The sequence below is a fragment of the Coregonus lavaretus genome (genome assembly GCF_964263955.1).
Source record: "Coregonus lavaretus genome assembly, chromosome: 5".
In the NCBI taxonomy this organism is placed as follows: domain Eukaryota; kingdom Metazoa; phylum Chordata; class Actinopteri; order Salmoniformes; family Salmonidae; genus Coregonus; species Coregonus lavaretus.
The window spans coordinates 75,043,917-75,070,905 of record NC_139992.1 but is presented as its reverse complement, the minus strand read 5'-3'; the positions used below and the strand labels follow the sequence as shown (position 1 = coordinate 75,070,905).

The following is a 26,989-nucleotide window of genomic DNA, read 5'->3' as shown; positions in this document are numbered from 1 at the left end:
AATGGGCAAATGTACAAAATCAGCAGGGGATCAAATACTTTTTTCCCTCACTGTATTTTCCAAATCATTTCCAATCAATTGAATTTACCACAGGTGGACTCCAATCAAGTTGTAAAAACATCTCAAGGATGATCAATTGAAACAGGATGTACCTGAGCTCAAATTCAAGGCTCATAGCAAAGGGTCTGAATACCTATGTAAATAAGGTATTTCTATTTGTTGTTGTTTTTTTAACTTGTTTTCGCTTTGTCATTATGTGGTATTGTGTGTAGATTGATGAGGGGAAAAATTATGTTATCCATTTTAGAATAAGGCTGTAATGTAACAAAATGTGGAAAAAGTCAAGGGGTCTGAATACTTTCCGAATGCACTGTAAATCTGAATCTGCAGACTGGACAGGAACTTCCCAGCAGGGCAATAAAGTAGCATATGGCTGGAAAATATATTTAGTTTTGTCTAGAAAAAAAAAAAAAAATTACAGAGATGGGGTTGATTGTCCTCTTCAATTTATTTTCATGTATTCTTAAAATATATATATGTTTTACTCCCACTGCAATGGTCTGTATGGTAATAATTATGACCGAAAGAAGTAGTGCACTTTCCTCTCTAGCTTCCAAAATAGACAACACCCCCAGTCAGTGAATTAGAGGTATAAAGAGCATCTGTTCAATTCAGTTATGTGGATATGATCAAAGACTCCTACACTAGTACCGAAGATAGTTCATCTATGTCGTTTACAGTGGAAGCAAATGAAGCATAGTGGGCGGAACAAGCAAGTAGGTAGTGCGCGTGTGCACAAACTCGACATTGCACTCCTAAACAACGCAATTTTTGAAAACTTTGGCAAAGCGTCTATAAAACAGTGCACTGTGTTTGTAACAGATTTAAGTTTTGGGAACAGAAAATGTATTGAGATCAGAAGTTTCATCGATGAGAAAATTATCTAAACGTAGGCACAGTTTCACCTAGTTCCATCCTCTCCCACTACCCGCGACTGGACTTCCTCTCACTACCATATTTGGTGGTGAGAAAACGTTCTAAACGGATGCTTCAGCTTTATAGCCCCTGTGATGTGTCTGGGTTATCCCTTCTGTCTGTGCTAGTAGGATACAGGAAGAGCTACAAATTATAACAATGGAAAATACAGTACACAGAAACAGGAGGGGAGGAGCGTAGGGTGAGGACATGAACCACATTTCGCTTTATCTGATTGGACGGTCTTGACGAAAAGGGCGGTTCTTCTACAGATTCAATGGGAAGTGAAAGCCTCAATGTCAACGAAGCTTGTATCAGCTGTTTCACACTGTTCTCAACATCCACTGATAAAAACATCGCGACGGAGAGAGATAGTCGTCTGCCACCAAACCCTATGAAGATTGAAGCTTTTTGCAGATAGGAACTCAAGGGCAGCGTCAACGTTTTCAGGTAGCGAGTTTAAGGTACTTTGTTTTGTAAATAACACAATGTGTTCGGCTGCCTATATTTGGAGCGCATATATATAGCTCACCATTGCCTAACAAGATGCAAAATTAACTTGTCGATTAGGATGGATACTGATAAACACCGTATTTACACTGCCATCATCATCATCGTGGCACCTGTTGTTTACCAACTGCGAGTGTTGAATTACATATTGAATTAAATACTTTGCCATAATTGATAGATTCAAGGCCTAACGTTGTTTAGGCTACTGTATGTGGAGGCCAACTGTATGCTGAAATTGGATGGTATGCATATTGCGTGCATGGAATTCTAGGTCTTTTTTTAATTAAACAATAGTGTGTAACTGCAGCCCCAATTCGGGGCGTTCCTGCATGTGCCCTCGAGCATCCCATTGGTTACTGCATATGAACGCCCGCTCCGGCCTGCCTTCTGTGTACCCGTAGTCCTCCTTAGGACTAGTTAACACAGTGTCCTTCGCTCATGCCTACAGAACCCCTGCCTTCATTAACAGAACAGCAGGAAAACAGTGCCCATATAGCTAGCAACTGTTGTCGCCCCCGCGTTTTATTGTGGGGTTTATCGACAGTTGGCAACCAACTTTATAGTGCATTACCGCCACCTACTGTAATGGAGCTCCCCCAGCCTCCCGCCTATGTACCGGAGTCATAGCTTAAAAATGGACCAATAGAAGTATATAGAGGGGTTTCTGCAGATGCAGGAATGCCCACATGCAGGAACGCCCTGAATTGCGGGCTGCAGTTGCACCCTTCTCTTTTTAAACGGGTGATTTAGGAAAAGTCAACATCCCCTCACCCGCCCTCTCTCTTCACAGGAAATATGAACTCCCTAACAGGCAGGAGTGTGTCGCTGGGCAGACGCATGACAGCGGGCGCTATGAGGGTCCTCGCGGGCGCAACGGGCCACCCTGACACCGTGGCCCGTGCGACCTGCCTCGAGGCAGTCAGAGTGTGTCACTCTGGCTCGAGCCGAAAGGGCAGCGTCAACACCAAGAAGCGCGGCTATGACATCACCAGAAACCCCCACCTGAACAAGGTAAAACCCTAGACCTCTACAGACAGTCCAGTGCCATCAGATGAAAAGCCACTGCTCTCATTTAGAAAATCTAGATTATAGGTTGCTTTACAAAGGGTAAAGATGCACCGTACACTACACAGGTGATCTTCTAAGGCAGCACAGGTGTCACAAAGTTAAAGTGTGTGTGGCTAGTTGATGCATAGTATCTCTGATATGTGCACTATCTAGAATAAGATGTGTAGGAGTTTAGTGAGGGAGAGTGTTCTGTTCATGTGCAATATGCCACGTGTGTGCGTCAGAGAGCCAGGGTACAGTATTTGTTTATATTAATGGTCCGTACCCAGGTTAAAAATACATGCTGTTGAGAAGTCATAGTTAAAGGGATACTTCCCCAGTGTCAGATGAACTCGTGGATACCATTTTTATGTCTGTCTCCAGTATGAAGGAAGTTGGAGGTAGTTTTGCGGACCAATGCTAACTAGCGTTCGTGCAATGACTGGAAGTCTATGGATATAGTCATTGCGCAAAAGCTAGTTAGCATTGGCTTGCAAAACTACCTGTAGATATCAGGCCAATCAAAGTTCCCATTCAAAGTTCCCATTGATAAGAGAGCTTTAGGTTAAGGGGGTGTCTAGTGTGGCTGTCTGGTGTGGGACGTCGTAGTAACATAGACATAAAGGGTGAAGAGTGAAATGCTAGTATGGTTCAGGTTCTGATTCTGATATTGTTTGCCCCTTCAGATGTAGGTTCAATTGGGCCCTGGGATCTCTATAGCCCGGTCCAAAATGGGCCATGTGACACACACCTCTTCAGGTTATTCTAGGTCATTGTGTTGAAGCCAATGAGACTAAACTGGACAGGAAGTGTCCATTGTTAAAACTGCTATTCTGCACTTTCTATGTGAGCAAAACATGATTTAAAAAACACTCAAAGCACCTGATGGCCTTTTTAGACTGCCTGTTTTGTACACCAGACGTTTTCATATTATAGGGCATAGGTCTATATGTTAATGTTAATCAGAACATGTGTTTTTAGCCTGCTCTTTGCATTACCCACCTCTCTCTCCATCTACTTATCTATCTATCTATCTATCTATGAAGGTGTAATTGCCGTGACTACATTTTTACATTTTACATTTTAGTCATTTAGCAGACGCTCTTATCCAGAGCGACTTAGTTAGTGAGTGCCTACATTTTCATACTAGTCAGCTGTGCTTCCTTAATGGGTTTACTTTAGGGCCTCCTTAACTGCTCTCTATCTCACAGGGTTACTTTAACTCTGTTAATCTGTGTGTGTGTATGTGTGTCAGATTGATATATAAGTGTGCGAATAATGTATTTCCATCTTGTGGTTGAATTACTTATGTGTTTGTTTGCACTTAATTTCATTTTTTGTGAATTTAAGTTGTAGAAAGGGACCAATATATGACCTTTCATCCTCTAGGCTACTGTTCCAAAGTCTGCTCTCAATTATGATCATTAATCTCTAACACAGTCCCATTCACCCCTCAGCGTATTGAAGGATTTGCCAAGGATATATTACTGGACATTTTATATCACCAGTTATCAAACAATTTTAACAATCACACCATCAAACAGTTCTTAGATTCCTGAAACAATGCACTCAAGTTCAAATTCCCCACTAAAATTAGGTTCCATAGCAGATACCCATAGACTTCCAGTCATTGCACTAACACTAGTTAGCATTGGCTTGTGAAACTACCTCTAACTTCCTTCATACTGGACACAGACACATAAAAATGGTATCCACAAGTTCATCTGACTCTGGGGAAAATCCCCTTTAACATCACATAGTAGGAGAGAGTAGCAATTTATCCGCCATTGAAATCCTTGGGCAGGCCATCTAAGCATTTTTTCAGGGCACCTAAATCCAAACAGTGTAAAAAAAACAAACACATATAATGTATGTAGAAAAGATTATGGACAAGAAAGTATTCACACCCCTTGACTTTTTCCACATGTTGTTGTGTTACAGTCTGAATGTAAACTTGATTTAAATTGATATTTTGTGTCACTGGCCTACACACAATACCCCATAATGTCAAGGTGAAATTGTGTTTTTAAAGCCTAAATAAGTTCAGGAGTAAAAATGTGCATAACAAGTCACATAATAAGTTGCATGGACTCACTCTGTGTGCAATAATAGTGTTTAACATGGTGACGTTATTAATTACAATTGGGATGGTGTAGCAATACACCCATTCCCTACAAAGATACAGGTGTCCTTCCTCGGTTGCAGGAGAGTTAGGAAAGCACTCAGGGGATTTCAGTATGAGGCCAATGGTGACTTTAAAACAGTTACATGGCTGTGATAGGAGAAAACTGAGGATGGATCAACAACATTTTAGTTACTCTACAATACTAACCCAAATGACAGAGTGAAAAGAAGGAAACTTGTACAGAATACAAATATTCAAAACCATGCATCATGTTTGCAAAAAGGCACTAAAGTAATACTGTAAAACATGTGGCAAAGGAATTACCTTTTTGTCCTGAATACAAAGTGTTTGGGGCAAATTCAATACAACACATTACTGAGTACCACTCTCCATATTGGCTGCATCATGTTATGGGTATGCTTGTAATTGTTAAGGACTGGGGATTTTTTCAGGATGAAAAAATAAACGGAATGGAGCTAAGCACAGGCAATATCCTAGAGGAAAACCTGGTTCAGTCTGCTTTCCACCAGACACTGGGAGATGAATTCACCTTTCAGCAGGACAGTAACCAAAAAACGACACTGGAGTTGCTTACCAAGAAGACAGTGAATGTTCCTGAGTTAAAATGGTTGTCTAGCAATGATCAGCAACCAATTTGACAGAGCTTGAAGAATTTTGAAAATAATAATGTGCAAATGTTGCACAATCCATGTGTGGAAACCAGTTAGAGACTTACCCAGAAAGACTCACAGCTGTAATCACTGCCAAAGGTGCTTCTACAAAGTATTCGCTCAGGGGTGTGAATACTTATGCAAATGAGATAGCATTTACATTAAATTAGCAAAAATATCTAAAAACATATTTTCACTTTGTCATTATGGGGTATTGTGTGTAGATGTGTGAGAATTTTTAAAATATTTAATCCATTTTGAATTCAGGCTGTAACACAAAAAAAATGTGGAATAATTCAAGGGGTATGAATACTTTCTGAAGGCACTGTATATATTTTTTCATAATATAATCTTTGAGTACTAACAATTACCAAAATAAAAGCTAGACAGTCAGGGTGAATTGAAAATTCCAAGAAGAACACGGCATTAGCCATGGCAAAATGCATGGAATTGCAGGAAATTAACTTTAAAACTGCAACATTTTCTTTCAGCTCCATGTGAAAATGTGTAGAATTGCAGCAAATCTGCTTTAAAACTGCAAAACAATTCTCTGAACTTTTTTTATTTTTGTATTAATTAATTAATTTATAGGGGACAATGCACATTAATCAACATCAATATTACAATAATGCAACATCCATGTAAATGTGCCGGGGTTAGCCAAAAGCTAATTTACACCCGTGGTCCCAGGGCAGGTAAGGGCAATTACACAGCCACAATACAAATACTCACTAAAACAATACAAAATACAAATATATTACATCCAATAATATATCATTCTAACAACAACAACAATTTATTCGTAATAAAAACACTATCATCAACTGTTGTCTTTACATATGAGGAACCACAGATAATTCATGTGTACAGGTTTGGATAGATTTGATCCATGTTTTCAATTTAAATTTAAAAGTACATTAATCAGTGCAGGTTCTCAAGTCCCTAGGCATTGCATTCCAGTATATTGTAGCTCTAACAGAGAAGGCCAATTTGATCGAATTTACTGTGTCGAAAAGGGACAATGCAATCCCCTCTAGTTACTTCCCTTGCTATCCTGGAGGTGCTTTCCTTGAGCATGATATGCCGGCATAGGGGTGGAGCGGCAAGACCATGCAGATCTTAAAGACTTAATTTCATGGAGAAATTAGTAGAATTGTACAAAATTGGCTTAAAAATTCTACGATTTCTCTACACCGCCAAGATGGGGACCTCTAAAATGTTCTCTTAAATTCAGACTCACCAACATTGCAACGCCCCCTGCCACGCCCACCACCTAAGTCCCTTTTTGATCCAGAAAACCCCCGGAAATTGTCACTGTGATTAACATATTAGCCGTTTATTATTAATGGACCAAACCCCAGGTGCAAGTGTCACATTAGACTATCACAACTTGACATAGTGACACTACAATAGTGGTACATTTACAGTAGCAAGTTCCTGAAAACGTTTTAAAATGCGATTTATTTCCACGACGCACCTCTTGCTTTCAGAATAATTATTTCCATTGAAGAAAGAAAGAAGAGGTAGAGCGAGTGTGTGAGAAAGAGGGAACGCCAGAATACTGACATGACAGAGTAGTGGCACTAACCACAACCAGACCACAAAGTCGGGGTCCGGTCAGCCCACTGAGCAACTATATGAATTTCCCTTCATGCAATGACCTAATTAAAGGAATGCTCAAGACATGATCAGAACCACAACACAGCTAACGATCTAAAGCTTCTCTATTGAAGACAATAATTGTAAAGGCCTGATAACTGGGTGTTTATGTGAACCAGAGCTAGCTAGATCAATGCTAGCTAGACCAATGCTACAACATTGGATGGTGTCTGTGACACAGAGCGATCGTTGACCCTTATGTTGGATGTGTGCTCCTCCAATCTTCTGCAGGGCATGGCCTTCACCCTGCAGGAGCGCCTGCAGCTGGGCATCCACGGCCTGCTGCCCCCCGTCTACCTCTCCCAGGACGTCCAGGTGCTCCGCATCATGAAGAGCTACGAGGGCCGCAACCCCCTTGACAAGTGAGCACACACACTCTGATACAAATAAAACACACACACAACACACATAGTGTATGATGGCTAAAAATACACAGAAATACAGTAGCTTTCCTCCCTCTCTTATCACTTACTGCTCTCTGTTTCACCTTGTCCTACATCTCCTTCTGCTCTCTCTCTCCTCTCTCTCTCTCTCCATTTCCAACTCTCTCAATCTCTCACCATTTCTCTCTCTCGGTCTCTCTCTCTCTCTTCCTCTATCTCTCTCTCTCTCAGGTACATCTTGCTGATGACTCTGCAGGACAGGAATGAGAAGTTATTTTACCGCCTGCTGACGTCTGATGTAGAGGAGTTCATGCCCATCGTCTATACCCCCACTGTAGGGCTGGCCTGCCAACAGTATGGACTGGCCTTCAGGAGACCACGGTAGGCATGAAACGCACGCACACACACACGCACACACAGTGAATTGTTGTGTGATGATAGTGGCTCAGTGGTTCTGAAGTGTTAGCATGTATCCCACAGAGGTCTCTTCATCACCATCCATGATAAAGGCCACATTGCCACCATGCTCAACTCCTGGCCTGAGGAGAACATCAAGGTAAGGAGTACCTAACACACACACTTTACTCCGTGGTACAGGATGTTGACATAAGGATGTAAACAGCATAAGGCTCCCATAGGTGGAGACTACAAGTTTCACCATGTGAACCAAACCATGTGTGTGTATCCCCAGGCCATTGTGGTGACGGACGGAGAGCGTATCCTGGGTCTGGGCGACCTGGGCAGCTACGGCATGGGCATCCCCGTGGGTAAACTGGCCCTGTACACGGCCTGCGGAGGAGTGCCACCCCAGCAGTGTCTGCCAGTTCTGCTGGACGTAGGCACCGACAACCAGGTACTTCTACCGGGACACTCCATCAGGAAACACCCAGGCCTGATGGGCCTCCGTAGGCCAATATCATGGTCCTTATCATTTGATCCAGCCATATAGAAGAAAAAAAGTATCTTACCTATGCTAAATGACTTAAATGTAAATGAACTAAATATGCTGCTGGAAGTTGTATGGCAGTGAGATCTAAGTAGGCTCAAGGTAAGAATACAATAATTTAGGGATTCACCAAGATTGCATAACAGTGTTGTTCAATTCCAAATGGACCCCTAGCCCCTCCCCCCTATCCCCTCCTGTAGCTCTGAAGGGGTTGGACAGGTGCTAGATGTTGATTTGGAATTCAGGGCTCCACTATCACTTAGTTACTTCCCTTATTTCCTAGAGGCCCTCGTCATAGAGCTTGAGGGTGACATTTTATCTTTGATCAGGCACTCCTGGAAGACCCCCTGTACATCGGCCTGAAGCACAAGAGGATCAGAGGAAAGGAGTACGATGACCTCATCGATGAGTTCATGCAGGCAGTTACTGACAAGTGGGTAGTGTGTGTGTGTGTGTGTGTGTGTGTGTGTGTAATTTGACCATCAGACCGACTGTTCACTGCTCCACGCTGCAGGTACGGAATGAACTGTCTGATCCAGTTTGAGGACTTTGCCAACTCCAACGCCTTCCGCCTCCTCAACAAATACCGCAACCACTACTGCACCTTCAACGACGACATCCAAGGTAACTCTCTCTCTTTCTCTTTGTCCCTGTCGAAAATCTACTCGCACTCCATACCCCCTATTTGCTATATGGATTACTGATGCCCTCCTGTGGTCTTAGTCAGAAACACATTATAGAGTTTTGTGTACTGTTGGAAGATGGATGTGCCAAACCATTCTGACTTCTGAACGCAACTGTAAAAACCCATCCCTTGTGTTTCTCACCCTCTCCCTTCTTTCTCCTGTGCTTGTCTCTTTCTCTCCCTGTCTCATTCACTCTCTCCCTCTCCCAGGCACAGCCTCAGTAGCAGTAGCTGGGGTCTTGGCTGCTCTGAAGATGACCAAGAACAAACTGTCAGACCACACCTTTGTGTTCCAGGGGGCAGGGGAGGTAAGAGGACAAACGTGCTGATCTGTGTTAATTATAAACTCCAAAACTTGTTAACGTTTGGAAACCTCACTCTCTTGAATCAAGCCTTGAAAGATAACACAAGCATGCAGATGAAATGGCTTGATAATCATCATGTTGCATGGCAGTGATTGGGTAGATTGCTTGGTAGCAGGATGCATCATGTCTTGGAAAAAGTACCCAATTTGTCATACTTGAGTAAAAGTAAAGATACCTTAATAGAAAATGACTCAAGTAAAAGTGAAAGTCACCCAGTAACATACTACTTGAGTAAAAGTGTTTGGTTTTAAATATACTTAAGTATCAAAAGTAAATGGAATTGCTTAAATATACTAAAGTATCAAAAGTATAAGTTATTCAAGGTCCTTATATTAAGCGGACCAGACGGCATCATTTTATTTTTGTATTTTATTTACGGATAGCCAGGGGCACACTCCGACATAATTTACAAACGAAGCATGTGTGTTTAGTGAGTCCGCCAGATCAGAGGCAGTAGGGATGACCAGGGATGTTCTCTTGATAAGTGCGTGAATATGACCATTTTCATGTCCTGCTAAGTATTCAAAATGTAATAAGTACTTTTGGGTATCAGGGAAAATGTATGGAGTAAAAAGTATGTTTTTTTTCTTTAGGAATGTAGTGAAGTAAAAGTTGTAAAAAATAGAAATAGTGAAGTACAGATACCCCCAAAACTACTTAAGTAGTACTTTAAAGTATTTTTATTTAAGGACTTTACCACTGCTTTTTTTTACCCAGGCTGCACTGGGCATCGCCCACCTGCTAATCATGGCCATGGCGAAGGAGGGCGTGTCAGCCACGGAAGCCGCAAAGAAGATCTGGATGGTCGACTCCAGGGGCCTCATCGTCAAGGTAACGGCAATACCATAATATCATAGCTAACCTCCTAATACACTTGAATAGCTTCAAAACGCTGATCTGATCAGCCTTCTCCTGAGCTGTCCACCAAGACATGGGTCGTGTTCAGTAGGATGCAATGTTACAGAACTTTCAGATAGAAATATAATGTAGATCAGTTATGCTGCACTGTCATGTAGAATAGGGAATAATGTCAATCAGTTCTATGGGCAACGTTCAGAACGTTACCCCCTCCTGAACTGGATCCAGTTGTATGTCAGACTGACGTTTCCATGGTGTGACCCACAGGGCAGAGGAAACCTGAACCATGAGAAGGAGGAGTTTGCCCACGACCACGCCCATATCAAGACCCTGGAGGAGGTGGTGCACACCATCAAGCCCACTGCCATCATCGGTCAGTCACCATGATCACTTATTGGCTAACCTGTGTAAATAGGGCTCATCTGTCATGGACTCTAGGCACAAAACTTCTTCAGAATGTTTCTTTAGAAATGGACCAGAAATGGACACTGGACAGATAATCAACATTGCAGAGCATCTCAGGAAGATACAGTGGGGAAAAAAAGTATTTAGTTAGCCACCAATTGTGCAAGTTCTCCCACTTAAAAAGATGAGAGAGGCCTGTAATTTTCATCATAGGTACACGTCAACTATGACAGACAAAATGAGAAAAAAAAATCCAGAAAATCACATTGTAGGATTTTTAATGAATTTATTTGCAAATTATGGTGGAAAAAAAGTATTTGGTCAATAACAAAAGTTTCTCAATACTTTGTTATATACCCTTTGTTGGCAATGACACAGGTCAAACGTTTTCTGTAAGTCTTCACAAGGTTTTCACACACTGTTGCTGGTATTTTGGCCCATTCCTCCATGCAGATCTCCTCTAGAGCAGTGATGTTTTGGGGCTGTCACTGGGCAACACGGACTTTCAACTCCCTCCAAAGATTTTCTATGGGGTTGAGATCTGGAGACTGGCTAGGCCACTCCAGGACCTTGAAACGCTTCTTATGAAGCCACTCCTTCGTTGCCCGGGCGGTGTGTTTGGGATCATTGTCATGCTGAAAGACCCAGCCACGTTTCATCTTCAATGCCCTTGCTGATGGAAGGAGGTTTTCACTCAAAATCTCATGATACATGGCCCCATTCATTCTTTCCTTTACACGGATCAGTCGTCCTTGTCCCTTTGCAGAAAAACAGCTCCAAAGCATGATGTTTCCACCCCCATGCTTCACAGTAGGTATGGTGTTCTTTGGATGCAACTCAGCATTCTTTGTCCTCCAAACACGACGAGTTGAGTTTTACCAAAAAGTTATATTTTGGTTTCATCTGACCATATGACATTCTCCCAATCCTCTTCTGGATCATCCAAATGCACTCTAGCTAACTTCAGACGGGCCTGGACATGTACTGGCTTAAGCAGGGGGACACGTCTGGCACTGCAGGATTTGAGTCCCTGGCGGCGTAGTGTGTTACTGATGGTAGGCTTAGTTACTTTGGTCCCAGCTCTCTGTAGGTCATTCACTAGGTCCCCCCGTGTGGTTCTGGGATTTTTGCTCACCGTTCTTGTGATCATTTTGACCCCACGGGGTGAGATCTTGCGTGGAGCCCCAGATCGAGGGAGATTATCAGTGGTCTTGTATGTCTTCCATTTCCTAATAATTGCTCCCACAGTTGATTTCTTCAAACCAAGCTGCTTACCTATTGCAGATTCAGTCTTCCCAGCCTGGTGCAGGTCTACAATTTTGTTTCTGGTGTCCTTTGACAGCTCTTTGGTCTTGGCCATAGTGGAGTTTGGAGTGTGACTGTTTGAGGTTGTGGACAGGTGTCTTTTATACTGATAACAAGTTCAAACAGGTGCCATTAATACAGGTAACGAGTGGAGGACAGAGGAGCCTCTTAAATAAGAAGTTATTGGTCTGTGAGAGCCAGAAATCTTGCTTGTTTGTAGGTGACCAAATACTTATTTTCCACCATAATTTGCAAATAAATTCATTAAAAATCCTACAATGTGATTTTCTGGATTTCTTTTTCTCAATTTGTCTGTCATAGTTGACATGTACCTATGATGAAACTTACAGGCCTCTCTCATCTTTTTAAGTGGGAGAACTTGCACAATTGGTGGCTGACTAAATACTTTTTTCCCCCACTGTATGCTTGTTTTGTTCTCACACTCAGTACTCTTTCCTGTGTGCAGGAGTGGCGGCCATCGGAGGGGCTTTTACTGAGAATATCATCAAGGACATGGCGTCCTTCAACGAGAGGCCCATCATCTTCGCCCTGAGCAACCCCACCAGCAAGGCAGAGTGCACCGCCGAGCAGTGCTACCAACTAACCGAGGTACTGAAACTCTGACCCTAACCTAGAGAATAGACATTCACTTACTGTTCCCTTGTTTGAGTGCCAATCAATGTGCGCTTACTAAATATCCTTGCTGTCATAGAAATAGAATGATCTGAAATAGAATGAATGCTCTCTCTCTTTGCCTCTTTTGCTCCCTCTCTCACTTTCTGTCTCGCTCGCTCCCTCTCTCCCAGGGGCGGGGCATCTTTGCGAGTGGCAGCCCCTTTAATAAGGTGACCCTGGCTGACGGGCGCTCCTTCATCCCCGGCCAGGGGAACAACGCCTACGTGTTCCCTGGCGTGGCGTTGGGGGTCATCGCCTGCGGGGTGCGCCAAATCTCTGACGACATCTTCCTCACCACAGCCGAGGTAACTGTTTGTCTTTTAATTTGACATTTTCAAATAAAGACATAAAACATTCGTAAAACATTTCAACTAAAGACATACAAACATTCCCAAACAGTAGAGGTAAAGGGTGCGTGTAATACTTATCAATCCAATTATCTAATACTATTGTTGAAGTTGAATAATATAATATTAGTTTCAATTTCAACATTTTTTGATCCACTTGTAAAATTGAAACAGTTTCTATTTCTAATTTTTCTACCCTGTAAAAATGAAATGTTGATATTATTTTTCCAATTTTCTAATTTACCTTGTGTCGTTTGAAAAATGAAAGTAGAAATATTGGTGCGGTTGGAAAACTGGGTGATTTCTAAATACGTGGTTAAAGTGTGCAGGGAGACACATCCAAAATGCTAAATGAATGAGAGGCGAGGTTTGGCGCACATGCACGTATAACCGGCGTCACTGTGCACACACACACACCAATTTCCCCCTGGCAACTTCAGACTATTGGCATACACTCTAGTAAAACGGCCATGATGCGTTATGAGCACAACCAAATGAAGAAACTCTCTTGTCACTGACTGCGAAGAGACCTACGTCTGAGTCCCTGTCAGTCTGCCCTCCGAATTCACTGCAACGTTCTGCTGCGTAGCCTAGACGAACAGCTAGGCCTAAATTATGAAAGGGATGTTCAGAATAGGGGGAGGGAACAAAACATCTGTGCGTAATTGCAAATAATGACCTTATCAATGGTGCTTAACTAACAGTAATTCCCCCTTATGGCAACTATCCTTTTAACGACTGTAGGTTAATTATCTTGGGATCCTGGAGACCAGGAGCTATGAGTGTGTATGTGTCCCATGTCGAGCTGCCCTCCAAATTTGCTACAACATCGCTATTTTGCAGCCCATACTAAACCTACAACGGCCCACTAGATTGAGGACCCATAACATGTAGGATAACAGTAGGTTACAGTGGGCAAGTGAAAGTAAATTAGACTAGCATATCGGCATTATAGGCCTATCCAACGGCTGCGGGAGGAGTGAAGCAGGGATTTTACGGAAACGTGTCTGTGGGAGGAAAGGCAACTCAAGGACCACACCTGCAAAGTAGCAAATAGGCACTCTTTCAATATACTTTGCTATGAGACTCAAAATTGAGCTCAGGTGCATCCTGTTTCCATTGATCATCCTTGAGATGTTTCTACAACTTGATTGGAGTCCACCTGTGGTAAATTCAATTGATTGGACATGATTGGGAAAGGCACACACCTGTCTATATAAGGACCCACAGTTGACAGTGCATGTCAGAGCAAAAAACAAGACATGAGGTTGAAGGAATTGACCAAGATGCTCCGAGACAGGATTGCGTCGAGGCACAGATCTGGGGAAGGGTACCAAAAAATGTATGCAGCATTGAAGGTTCACAAGAACACAGTGGCCTCTATCATTCTTAAATGGAAGAAGTGTGGAACCACCAAGACTCTTCCTAGAGCTGGCCGCCCAGCCAAACTGAGCAATCGGGGAAGAAGGGCCTTGGTCAGGGAGGTGACCAAGAACCCGATGGTCACTCTGACAGAGCTCCAGAGTTCCTCTGTGGAGATGGGAGAACCTTCCAGAAGGACAACCATCTCTGCAGCACTCCACCAATCAGGCCTTTATGGTAGAGTGGCCAGACGGAAGCTACTCCTCAGTAAAAGGCACATGACAGCTTGCTTGGAGTTTGCCAAAAGGCACCTAAAGGACTCTCACCTAAAGATTCTCTGGTCTGATGAAACCAAGATTTAACTCTTTGGCCGGAATGCCAAGCGTCACATCTGGAGGAAACCTGGCACCATCCCTACGGTGAAGCATGGTGGTGGCAGCATCATGCTGTGGGGATGTTCTTCCGTGACAGGGACTGGGAGACTAGTCAGGATCAAGGGAAAGATGAACGGAGCAAAGTAGAGCGCAATCCTTGATGAAAACCTGCTCCAGAGCGCTCAGGACCTCAGACTGGGGCAAAGGTTCACCTTACAACAGGACAAAGACCCTAAGCACACAGCCAAGACAAAGCAGGAGTGGCTTCGGGACAAGTCTCTGAATGTCCTTGAGTGGCCCAGCCAGAGCCCAGACTTGAACCCCATCGAACATCTCTGGAGAGACCTGAAAATAACTGTGCAGCGAAGCTCCCCATCCAATTTGACAGAGCTTGAGAGGATCTGCAGAGAAGAATGGGAGAAACTCCCCAAATACAGATGTGCTAAGCTTGTAGATGGGATATTTTATTTTTAATACATTTGCAAAAATGTCTTAACCTGTTTTTGCTTTGTCATTATGGGGTATTGTGTGTAGATTGATAAAAAAGATATATACAGTGAGGGAAAAAAGTATTTGATCCCCTGCTGATTTTGTACGTTTGCCCACTGACAAAGAAATGATCAGTTTATAATTTTAATGGTAGGTTTATATGAACAGTGAGAGACAGAATGACAACAACAAAAATCCAGAAAAACGCATGTAAAAAATGTTATAAATTGATTTGCATTTTAATGAGGGAAATAAGTATTTGACCCCTCTGCAAAACATGACTTAGTACTTGGTGGCAAAACCCTTGTTGGCAATCACAGAGGTCAGACGTTTCTTGTAGTTGGCCACCAGGTTTGCACACATCTCAGGAGGGATTTTGTTCCACTCTTCTTTGCAGATCTTCTCCAAGTCATTAAGGTTTCGAGGCTGACGTTTGGCAACTCTAACCTTCAGCTCCCTCCACAGATTTTCTGTGGGATTAAGGTCTGGAGACTGGCTAGGCCACTCCAGGACCTTAATGTGCTTCTTCTTGAGCCACTCCTTTGTTGCTTTGGCCGTGTGTTTTGGGTCATTGTCATGCTGGAATACCCATCCACGACCCATTTTCAATGCCCTGGCTGAGGGAAGGAGGTTCTCACCCAAGATTTGACGGTACATGGCCCCGTCCATCGTCCCTTTGATGCGGTGAAGTTGTCCTGTCCCCTTAGCAGAAAAACACCCCCAAAGCATAATGTTTCCACCTCCATGTTTGACGGTGGGGATGGTGTTCTTGGGGTCATAGGCAGCATTCCTCCTCCTCCAAACACGGCGAGTTGAGTTGATACCAAAGAGCTCCATTTTGGTCTCATCTGACCACAACACTTTCACCCAGTTCTCCTCTGAATCATTCAGCTGTTCATTGGCAAACTTCAGACGGGCATGTATATGTGCTTTCTTGAGCAGGGGGACCTTGCGGGCGCTGCAGGATTTCAGTCCTTCACGGCGTAGTGTGTTACCAATTGTTTTCTTGGTGACTATGGTCTCAGCTGCCTTGAGATCATTGACAAGATCCTCCCGTGTAGTTCTGGGCTAATTCCTCACCGTTCTCATGATCATTGCAACTCCACGAGGTGAGATCTTGCATGGAGCCCCAGGCCGAGGGAGATTGACAGTTCTTTTGTGTTTCTTCCATTTGCGAATAATCGCACCAACTGTTGTCACCTTCTCACCAAGCTGCTTGGCGATGGTCTTGTAACCCATTCCAGCCTTGTGTAGGTCTACAATCTTGTCCCTGACATCCTTGGAGAGCTCTTTGGTCTTGGCCATGGTGGAGAGTTTGGAATCTGATTGATTGATTGCTTCTGTGGACAGGTTTCTTTTATACAGGTAACAAGCTGAGATTAGGAGCACTCCCATTAAGAGTGTGCTCCTAATCTCAGCTCGTTACCTGTATAAAAGTCACCTGGGAGCCAGAAATCTTTCTGATTGAGAGGGGGTCAAATACTTATTTCCCTCATTAAAATGCAAATCAATTTATAACATTTTTGACATGCGTTTTTCTGGATTTTATTTGTTGTTATTCTGTCTCTCACTGTTGAAATAAACCTACCATTAAAATTATAGACTGATCATTTCTTTGTCAGTGGGCAAACGTACAAAATCAGCAGGCGATCAAATACTTTTTTCCCTCACTGTATGTATATATATATATATATATATATATATATATATATCTAATCATTTTTAGAATAAAGCCGTAACGTAACAAAATGTGGAAAAAGTAAAGGGGCCTGAATACTTTCCGAATGCACTGTATTCATGGATGGATTCTCCCTTTCTTGAAATAATCATTGATCTAAATAAATACAGTGGGCTCCAAAAGTATTGGGACAGTGACACATTTGTTGTTGTTTTGGCTATGTACTTCAGGGCTTTGGATTTGAAGTGATATGATGGCTATGAGGTTAAAGTGCAGACTGTCAGCTTTATTTTAGGGGTATTTCATCCATATCGGGTGAACTGTTTAGAAATTACAGCACTTTTTGTACATAGTCCCCCCATTTTAGGGAACCAAAAGTATTGGGACAAATTCACTTATGTGTATTACATTTGTCCAAAGTTTAGTATTTGGTCCCATATTCATAGCACACAATGACTACATCAAGCTTGTGACTACAAACTTGTTGGATGCATTTGCTGTTTGTTTTGGTTGCGTTTCAGATTATTTTGTGCCCAATAGAAATGAATGGTAAATAATGTATTGTCATTTTGGAGTCACTTTTATTGTAAATAAGAATATAATGTTTCTAAACACTTCTACATTAATGTGGATGCTACAATGATTACGGATAATCCTGAATGAATCGTGAATAATGATGAATGAGAAAGTTAAAGGAATAAATATCATACCCCCCAAGAAAATGCTAACCTTCCCTGTTATTGTAATGGTGAGAAGTTAGCGTGTCTTGGGGGCATGATATGTGTCTAACTTTCTCACTCATCATTATTCACGATTCATTCAGGATTATCCATAATCATGGTAGCATCCACATTATTGTAGAAGTGTTTAGAAACAGTCTGCACTTTAACCTCAGTCATTGTATCATTTCAAATCCAAAGTGCTGGAGTATATAGCCCTTATTTCTTTACTCCTCTTTTTCATTTCCTGTTTCTCTCTCTCTCTCAGGCGATAGCTGACATGGTAACAGAGGAGCACCTGGCTGAGGGAAGACTCTACCCTCCACTCAACAGCATTAGAGAGGTGTCCTTTAAGATCGCTGTCAAGGTTAGAGACTGACACCACCCCACAAACCATCAATACCAGTATTACATTCCCACATCCACACAGATTTGTTACTGCAGAGAAAGACACTTTCTCCATGTCAATACATCAGCGCTCTGTGTAACTAATTTATCTTTCTCTCTACCCATCTCTCAGGTGGTGGACTATGCGTACAGACACAACATCGCCTCCCTGTACCCGGAGCCCAAGGACAAGGAGGCGTTTGTGCTCTCCCATGTCTACAGCCCCAACTACGACTCCTTCGTCCAGGACACCTACGACTGGCCCCAGGACGCCATGAAAGTCCAGGACGTGTGAACTCCATCTCCTATCAGCCATCTCTCTTTCTATCCCCAACGTTCAATCCCTCTCAGTACAGCACAAGGGAGCTACACATATCAGACATGTGCAGCTGCCCTCCTCTCCAGATTTCGCATTATTTCAACAATCATCACTCAACGGTTGCGTTCCCCTGCTCAGACGTTGCATACATCAACCAATGGTTGCGTTCCACGTCATCAACTGTGCCTTTGGGCACCAGATTGCTATAACATGTGGTTAACTCATACATAAAATACCTATCCAGCCGTTGTAAGATCTGGCATGTGTCAGCAACGCCTAGGCAGAGGAACGCGCCCAATGCCTTCTGCAGTTAGGTCATCAAGACGAGACGCCTTTAGACACTCCCCAGTGCCCAACGAAATGTAATACATAGGATGTACATCTGTAGATGACAAATGGTTAGCCAGCAAAAATATAATTTTTAAGGGGTATTTTTGAAGGCTCAGTCATTTGATGTCTCCCTTGACTTTTGTAATTGCTTTGTTTACCATATATATCTACAACAGTGTATCCATACAATCGAATTGCCAGGTTAGTGCCACAACGTTTCATGTATAACTTGAGGGAACCCTATCTGTTCTATACATTCTATTTCTATGTTTCTATATTCCATTACCTTGGAATAATTTATCTGTGATTGATACAGAATCTGGAGACAGACTGTAGACAGCACCATGTTATCCTATCATCAAACCCCTAATAACACACTCCGTTGAGCATGTGTGGACTAGCTTTAATAACTAATAGGCTAACATTGGGAAGAAATTGCATATTACGAAAGGTCTCTGTCATCTATTGTAGGGTGTATCTCAATAGTCTTACCTCGCTTCCTTCGCTTGGAAAAGTGGACAGGTGAATCCCATTAGTCATGCACCATATCACCTTTACCTGTCCATTTTTTAAAAATTAGTCTAGATAAAAGAGAGGAGACAAGAATAGGAGGAGACCCCCAGTTTTAGACTATTAAGATGGACCTCTTGTCCGGACATAAACACACAAACCCTCATAGTGCCTGCTTCTGTTTGACCTCCTGACCTCACAATGTAATATCCTGCAGATTATAGTCTTTAGTTGGAGGATTCTATCAGATAGTAGCAAAGAATTATATGTACAAGCCAGTTCACACGGCAGTACCTGCTGTATCATTGATTTTAAAGCATAACTCCAATATATAATTAATTGACAACTTCTTGCTCCCTGTTATCACTTCATACTTTAGGCTACACTCCTGCCAAAGCCTGGGTTAGAAGAAGGCCAGATAGACAACCTATAGAATTTAGGATCTAAAATAGAACACTCCCTGTTCATCTTGTATTTTTCCTCTAGACTTTGTCACAGATTCTCTGTTGATGCGTGTCAGAGTTTTAATGAGATGCCTAGCTACATGTTTTTATCACTACCAGCAGGAACTGACTTTTACACTCTTATCCAGAGCAACTTACAGTAGTGAGTGCATACATTTCATACTTTTTTATTTATTTCTCCGTACTCGTCCCCTGTGGGAATTGAACCCACGACCCTGGCATTGCGAGCGCCATGCTCTACCAACTGAGCCACAAGGGACTTCAGGTTTGTGAGGTGCCCAATGTTTGTGTACAGAGGAAGCTTTAACAAGCACTAATGTACCGCTAGCCCATTCATAGACGCTAACTACCTTTAGTGTCTATTCATGAAGGTAACTTCTGGCTGGGGGAGTTTTGTTAAGAGCCCCGACGCTTGTTCTGAACGTTAACACGCATCGCTTATGGTATGATTTTGGGAACATAAGGAAAGTAGCTTTCATATCAGCAATTATTTTTCTGAAAACCAAACTTTAAATTGCTACACACCTTTTCTTGGGTTAGTGTTCCCACAGGGCCATATCTCCATGTTACAGCGCTTGTTTACAGATGTCCGAGGTGACCACCTGTGCTTATTAGCAATCTATCGTGCTCGAACACCTGTGTAAGCATAACTGAAGAGGAAGTGTAGCGGAAGTGTAGTTTGTCGGCTGGAGGCATACAGCTGTATGGATGTCTGCAAACCTGCTACAGTAAGTTAATCTTTTTTATTTGAAAGATTCTTTCTCGCTGATATGAAAGATAAGTTCCATATGTTTCAAAAACCGTATCACAACGATGATTATTGACGTTTCTAAACGTTAAAACAGCATTGATTATAGTTCACATGGTCTCACCGGTAAGCAGTGCTTATAGCTGAGAACCCTTGGGAGAAGGCAGAATGCCTTGTTAATGCCTTGGGTTCTCGAGAGCAAGTGTAGCGCAAAAATGTATGCACACACGACTGTAAGTCGCTTTGGATAAAAGCGTCTGCTAAATGGCATATTATTATTATTATAGCGCCATAATGATTACATATGTGATTGACCCTTTGGGTATGCTTTTTTAAATAATGGAGGGGGTTGCATCTTTTTTTTTTTGTATAAAGTGTTGCCTGTTTCGGTTTAGGTGTTTTTGCCAAAGGTAATGACAGACATGGTAAATCTTATCTTTCCTTTTTCTCCAGAGAATATTATGCTCTGCTTAGGTGTGATGCACCACAGAAGGAATTCTATTTTGGGTTTTCAAGGAAGAATGTATGTTTTTGAAGGGAATAAAAAAGACTAAGTGAATATTGTTAACAAAACTATTGAGTGTTTTATTGATGATTAACACTGATTTAGCTGACTCATTGTCGTGTGTGTGTCATGTGATGGAGGGGGACAGGAAGCTGGTGACGTCTACACCATGAGGCGGGAGCTGCTGATGTAGCGTGTCTCCTTCCACATGTTGGTTTCTCCACTGTAGCTGGAACGTCTCTTAAACTGCAGACAGCGCTGCAGCCCCGAGCACTGGTCTATCAGCAGGCAACAGCCAGCCCTGAAACAAGAGGAACAACACTTTATATAGGCCTTATTCACTGAGAGACAGGAACAGGAAATAGAAGGGCAACACTTTACATTACATAGGCCATATTATTCCAGGATCACTTGAATAACCACGGCTAAGGGCTGTTCTTATGCACGACGCAACACAGAGTGCCTGGATATAGCCCTTAGCCGTGGTATATTGGCGATATACCACAAACCCCCAAGGTGCTTTATTGCTATTATTAACTGGTTACCAACGTAATTAGAGCAGTAAAAATAAATGTTTTGTCATACCCATGGTAAATCACTGCTGTCAGCCAATCAGCATTCAGGGCTTGAACCACCCAGTTTATAATACACATTATTTTGCATATATGGATTATAAGGACTGCCCAATATAATGTGTGTATCATCCTAGGGGAGGGAAACAATCATTGGTGCTGCTCTCCATCAATCATAACCATTCTTTAGTACATTGCTATGTCATTAATCTTCAAACCCAGAACCAGATCTTGCGTGTGCTGGCCATCTACTCGATTTGGTTCTGGGTTCTGATATTTTCAAAACTGCGTTGAACGGAAGTAGCAGACAAGTACCACCCCCTCTCAAAGCCTCTACCAAAGCCTGTTCCCTTCCCTTCCTCCCTCTTTCTCTCACTCTCTGTTGGTCCTGTTGATCATGTCCGTCTCTCTCCTGTGCTCGGCGGCCCGGTGGAGCTCTGCCTCCCTCCCTCCTCTGGGTGGTGCTGTGGAGCTGGTGCAGATACAGCTCCCTGGCCCTCTGCCTCTGCTCCGTCATCGCCTGGGGGGCACAGTCGTACAGGCCAAACATGGTACCCTCCGAGTCCGGCTGCCTGCCAGGCACTTCCCTGCTGAGCTCCTCCAGCTGCAAAGGAAAGAGGACATATTGACCCTTGCTGAATTATTCCCTTTCTCTACACCTCTCTCTGAAATTGTGCACTTGCTCCCCCTCATCCAGAAGCATCTGACACATTCACACTTGTGCATATCAGCCGTACCTGTGTGTCCAAGACGCTCTTGTAGGATCTGGTATTCTCAGTCTTCTGCTGTAGCTGCTGCTGTTTTAGCTCTGCGATTCTAGAATACACACAGCGTAAATGAACACACACTTACTACAGCCACTGACCCACTACACACACACACACACACACACACTCACTCACTCACTCACTCACTCGTCTGCTAGCTGGACCTGTCCCAGGCGGTCTGAGGTCCTGTGCTTGGTGGACCTGTATCTGTCTGCTCCGTCTCCTGTCAGCCTGCTCCAGAAGCTCCTGCAGGTACTGCCTCTGCTTGGGCAGCCGTGGGGTCGTCAGTGGGCGGCCCCGGAAGATTAACAAGCCCTGGGGAGGAGGGCGTGAAGTTACTATAGATCTCAGTGGAGAAACACATCAAATTAAATAGAAGTATTCACAGGGACTCACATAGAACCTGCTGGGTCTTGAGGCTGACCTTTCCCTCACGGCTTCAGCCACACCCAGGTTAAACTCTGCCACCCTCTGGTTGATCTCCCGGATCAGCTGCTGCTCAGTCTGAGAGAGAGCGAGAGAGATAGAAGGGTAAAAGAATGCTCATCACTTGTTCCTGTCCCTGCGTGACTTCCTCAGCTTCCTTAACTACTTGACTCAGTAGGTAAAAATAGGGTGAAAAACATATGTACTTCTATAATTGTTGAGGGTGTGTGTGAGAGAGAGCTTGCCTGTTCCCTCTGCAGGTTTAGCTGATCTCTCCGCTGCTCGTTGTGCAGTAGGATGTTTTCCTCCTCCTGCTCCCTCTCAGTATCTCCTCACCCATGTACACAGGTACGTTCTGCTGAGCATGGTGCTTGCACAGGAAACACGACTCCTACAGGACACACAACAGCAGTAATGTAACAAGCTTTCCCAGGGATCAGTAACGTATTTCGGTAACAGCTGTGCCAGATGACTCTCTCACTCTTCTAGCTCACCTGTTGGACACTGTGGTCCTCGCAGAGTTGATGTCCCTCTACCTGCTCCTCTCTCTCATCCACATCTTTTCTCAGAGTGCCCTCTAGTGGTGGTAGGAACACTGTCGACCTAGAACAGGTAGTATGTTTATTTTACGCACTTTGTTTAGTTCCAATGGTCACATTAGGCCAGTGTTTCCCCAACTCCAGTCCTCGAGTAGCCCCAACAGCACACATTTTTGTTGTAGACCCAGACAAACATACCTGATCCAACTTGTCAACAAATCATCAACAAAAATGTGTGCTGTTGGGGGTACTCGAGGACAATTCTGATCTTTTACCACTAATTGGTCTTTTGACTAATTAAATCAGATTTTTGGCTAATAATTGGGCAAAAGATCAGAATTGGGCTGCCATAGTGCCAGGAGTTTTTCCTGATCAGGTCACGTGAGCACCTGTCCACAGGTATGGTTGGGGTCGAGATCTCCAGCTCCGCTATGAGGCAGATTCCACTGACTTTGGCCGGCTGGAGGGTCTGGCGGGTGTTGGGACGCCGAGAATTCTGGGTATCTGTGGCACAGGTGGAGGATGCATAATGCATTATGAAATACAGTTCAACAGTCAGTACTACATAATATAGACCACAGTGGAGGCTGCTGAGGGGATGACGGCTCTAATAATGGCTGGAATGGAGCAAATGGAATGGCATTAAACACATGGAAACCATGTGTTTGATGTATTTGATACCGTTACACTAATTCCATTCCAGCCATTACCACGAGCCCGTCCTCCCCAAATAAGGTGCCACCAACCTCCTTTGAATGACCAGGGATGGGCAACTTCAATGGGGGTTGGGGCCACAAAAAATCTGAACTCATCATGAGGGACCACAGTGGCTTGTGGGTCTGCATACCCAAATCCATACCCACCTTGCAAACAAAACATTTTAGCGGCCCCCCTCTTGACAGCGTTTTTTATTTATTTTTAGTTCATTTCCTGCAATTCTACACATTTTGCCATGGGGCAGAGAGAAGATTTTGCAATTTTATAACTAATTTCATGCAATTCTATTCATTTTGATATGGGGCGGAGAGAAAAATGTGCAGTTTCACTGAAATGTTAGCTGTTTTTAATATGTTATCTGAGTAGAGAGTGACTAAGAAAATCAATGGGGGCCCACGGTCAGCAATTCGACCATAATTACCACAAGTTTAGATAGCTGGCTAGACTAATTTACCAATCTAAAAATGTTTAGCTGACATGGGCTAGTTGAGTGATTGTCAGTGACTGACATAACAAGACAACTGCTGATGCACAACCAAATGTTGAAATTGCACCCTGTGTATTTTCTACTATTCTCAACATTAAGTTGACTGAGCTCAAAAAAATAAAAAATAAAGAACAAAAAAAGATCAGTGGGCCTATGGGCCGCCAGTTGCCCATCCCTGATATAGACTGTACAATGTAGAAAAGCACAACTTTTACTAAAGTGGGACCCACTTGGTCATCGTCTCGTCTGCAAGGCCTTTTTCAAGACAATTCTCATTATACTATTCTCATAATGGACACAAATACAGAAACAAATACTGTATCTACAAAGTTCTTGTGCAAAAAATCTATCGCTTCAGCAACTGTTTGAAGCCATTCAATGGTCCTGATGAATGCAGTCCGTCCCCCTCAGTTACCTCTCCCACTCTCCTGTGCGGACTCGACTGGGGCTGGAGCCGAGGCTGGGGGGCCTCTCATCTCCTCTGCTGCCCTCCCCTGCCCCTCCTCCTGTGCTCCGGTGGGGTTGCTAGGCAACAGAAGGGCCTGTTCTGCCTTGTGTCTCTGCTGGCTGGCGGACACCAGAGATTTACTGGTAGCCAGCCTCTGGAACCACAAACACACACATTGACACAGATCAGGACATAGACACACCAAATCCCCACACATACAAATGCTGAAGGTGCACCAGAGGTTTGCACACAGCGCTCATCTCATAGAATCTTTCACAAGATAAAAAAACACACATACAATCTCCAAAGTTATCTCTTATGATATCCCAACCTCTCTAGGATCGTCTACTGGTGTCGCATAACCAATTGTGTAGTAGTGTTACAACCAACCAGTTACAAGGGGGTTTATAAGGGGTGAGTGAAGTTACTCACATTGGAGAGAGTCCAGAGCACTCTGCCTGAGCCATCCATGGCGGTGACAAAGTCCTTGTAGAACTTCATCCTGACCCTTGTGTTGAGACAAAGTAAAGACAGACACAGACATGACATCTTCAGATAAACTCTGGACCTCAAACTGATTAAATATCTCTCTCATCCCTTTCAAACTTAACCCACTGCTATAGTCTTGTTGACCCCTATACCGCGTCAGTAACTTAGTCTATGCAGTGCAGTAGACACAAACGCTACTACAACAAGATCCCAATTGGGATCAAAACGTTCCACGTCTCACTAACAAATCACTGTTTTGGAAGCATATCAGAATTGTGGACATCTACTTTTTCCATATGATTTTTGTTTTGCTATCCAGCACCTGAAACAATGGTCCCAAATATGTATACTGTATCATTTCTAGACTATTCCATTAGCCCACCTGGGGTGTTGGAAGGAGAGGAGGCCAATGTTGTGGAAGGAAAAGAGGATGGAGCGCTGGGTGGAGATGGCCCGCCGCAAGAGGAGCAGCGTCTCCCTCACACACCCCTTCACCTGGTCATGGTCAAACGGGCTCTCCAACGATAGGGCCGTGTAGTTCAGTTGGACCACCGGAACCTCACATGTGCAAATAGGACACCCACTCTTACTTTTATGTTTACACACACCTGTACACTGTATGTTCCCAAAAACTCTCTCTCACACTCTCTCAAACACACACACACACACACACACACACACACACACACACACACACACACACACACACACACACACACACACACACACACACACACACACACACACACAGGAGAGCAGGGAGTTAAGGAAATACTTGAGGTTGGGCCAAATAGCATACAGTAGGTGTGAACGACAGACAGACCTGCTGGAAGGGCTTTGGCCTGATTTAGGCCGTGGGAGTAGGCCAGTCTCTCTGACAGCAGGAAGATGGGTCTCTGGATCAGGATGTGTTTGACCATTTTCTGCTGGGAGAACGTGAAAGTGCCCAGCACAGACACATGGATCCCCTAGAGAACACACACACACCTCTTCTTTTTGATGTGTGTTCCATACTTTGAAAACATCACTTAGAATAGTCTAGTATTCACTCTTTATCATAAATATCATATTATACATTTATATTATTGCAAAAAGTGTCAGCCTATTGAGAAATGTTGCAAACTTTTACTGAAACTATTGTAATTTGTTCATCTAGGCCTAATATCATGACACTCATTAGATTATTACAGGATTGCTGTTATTTCTTGGTTAAATGTGTTTTACCTTCTGAAAGGACATCTGCCGCTCGATAAATGACGACACGTTACATTTTCACATTTTAGTCATTTAGCAGACGCTCTTATCCAGAGCGACTTACAGTTAGTGAGTGCATACCTTTTTTTTCTCATACTGGCCCCCCGTGGGAATCGAACCCACAACCCTGGCGTTGCAAGCGCCATGCTCTACCAACTGAGCTACACGGGGCAAATGTTATCAACATCTGAAGCAGAGAGAGGACATCGATGAGCAATTCATTATATTAACTTCTATGTTACATCTCTCCTCTGTTTACTTACACTATATTACTCCAACAGCATTTTATTTATTAATTGGTCCTGAGCATTTTCTGAGAGCATGGAGAGCGTTGGGAAAGCGTTCCTCTCTGCTTCAGACCCCACTGAGAGGAGTATATCAGTCATGTTGATATTTAGCGAATTATTTCCCCAAAAAGATCGGTAGCACACTATGGAGGACTAAAAGTG

At 43.3% G+C, this 26,989-nt stretch overlaps 2 protein-coding genes across 2 annotated transcripts; one reads left to right on the top strand and one right to left on the bottom strand.

Annotated features, from left to right (window-relative positions):
- Positions 1 to 1,245: 1,245 nt before the first annotated feature.
- On the top strand, positions 1,246 to 20,902 carry LOC311129556 (NADP-dependent malic enzyme-like). Its single transcript, XM_084161870.1, has 15 exons — positions 1,246 to 1,425; positions 2,276 to 2,496; positions 7,219 to 7,349; positions 7,602 to 7,751; positions 7,851 to 7,926; positions 8,062 to 8,223; positions 8,646 to 8,749; positions 8,831 to 8,940; positions 9,212 to 9,309; positions 10,084 to 10,197; positions 10,492 to 10,597; positions 12,401 to 12,543; positions 12,741 to 12,914; positions 17,847 to 17,945; positions 18,099 to 20,902. The coding sequence occupies exons 2-15, from the start codon at positions 2,281 to 2,283 to the stop codon at positions 18,258 to 18,260; spliced, it is 1,845 nt and encodes a 614-aa protein (XP_084017996.1). The 5' UTR covers positions 1,246 to 1,425; positions 2,276 to 2,280; the 3' UTR covers positions 18,261 to 20,902.
- A 101-nt stretch (positions 20,903 to 21,003) lies between these two features.
- On the bottom strand, positions 21,004 to 26,525 carry LOC311129345 (coiled-coil domain-containing protein 81-like; the record flags this gene model as incomplete). Its single annotated transcript, XM_084161614.1, has 12 exons — positions 21,004 to 21,142; positions 21,899 to 22,017; positions 22,151 to 22,229; positions 22,320 to 22,495; positions 22,577 to 22,684; positions 23,101 to 23,209; positions 23,535 to 23,649; positions 24,765 to 24,951; positions 25,230 to 25,305; positions 25,669 to 25,844; positions 26,114 to 26,254; positions 26,511 to 26,525. The coding sequence occupies 12 exons, from the start codon at positions 26,523 to 26,525 to the stop codon at positions 21,004 to 21,006; spliced, it is 1,440 nt and encodes a 479-aa protein (XP_084017740.1).
- Positions 26,526 to 26,989: the final 464 nt, after the last annotated feature.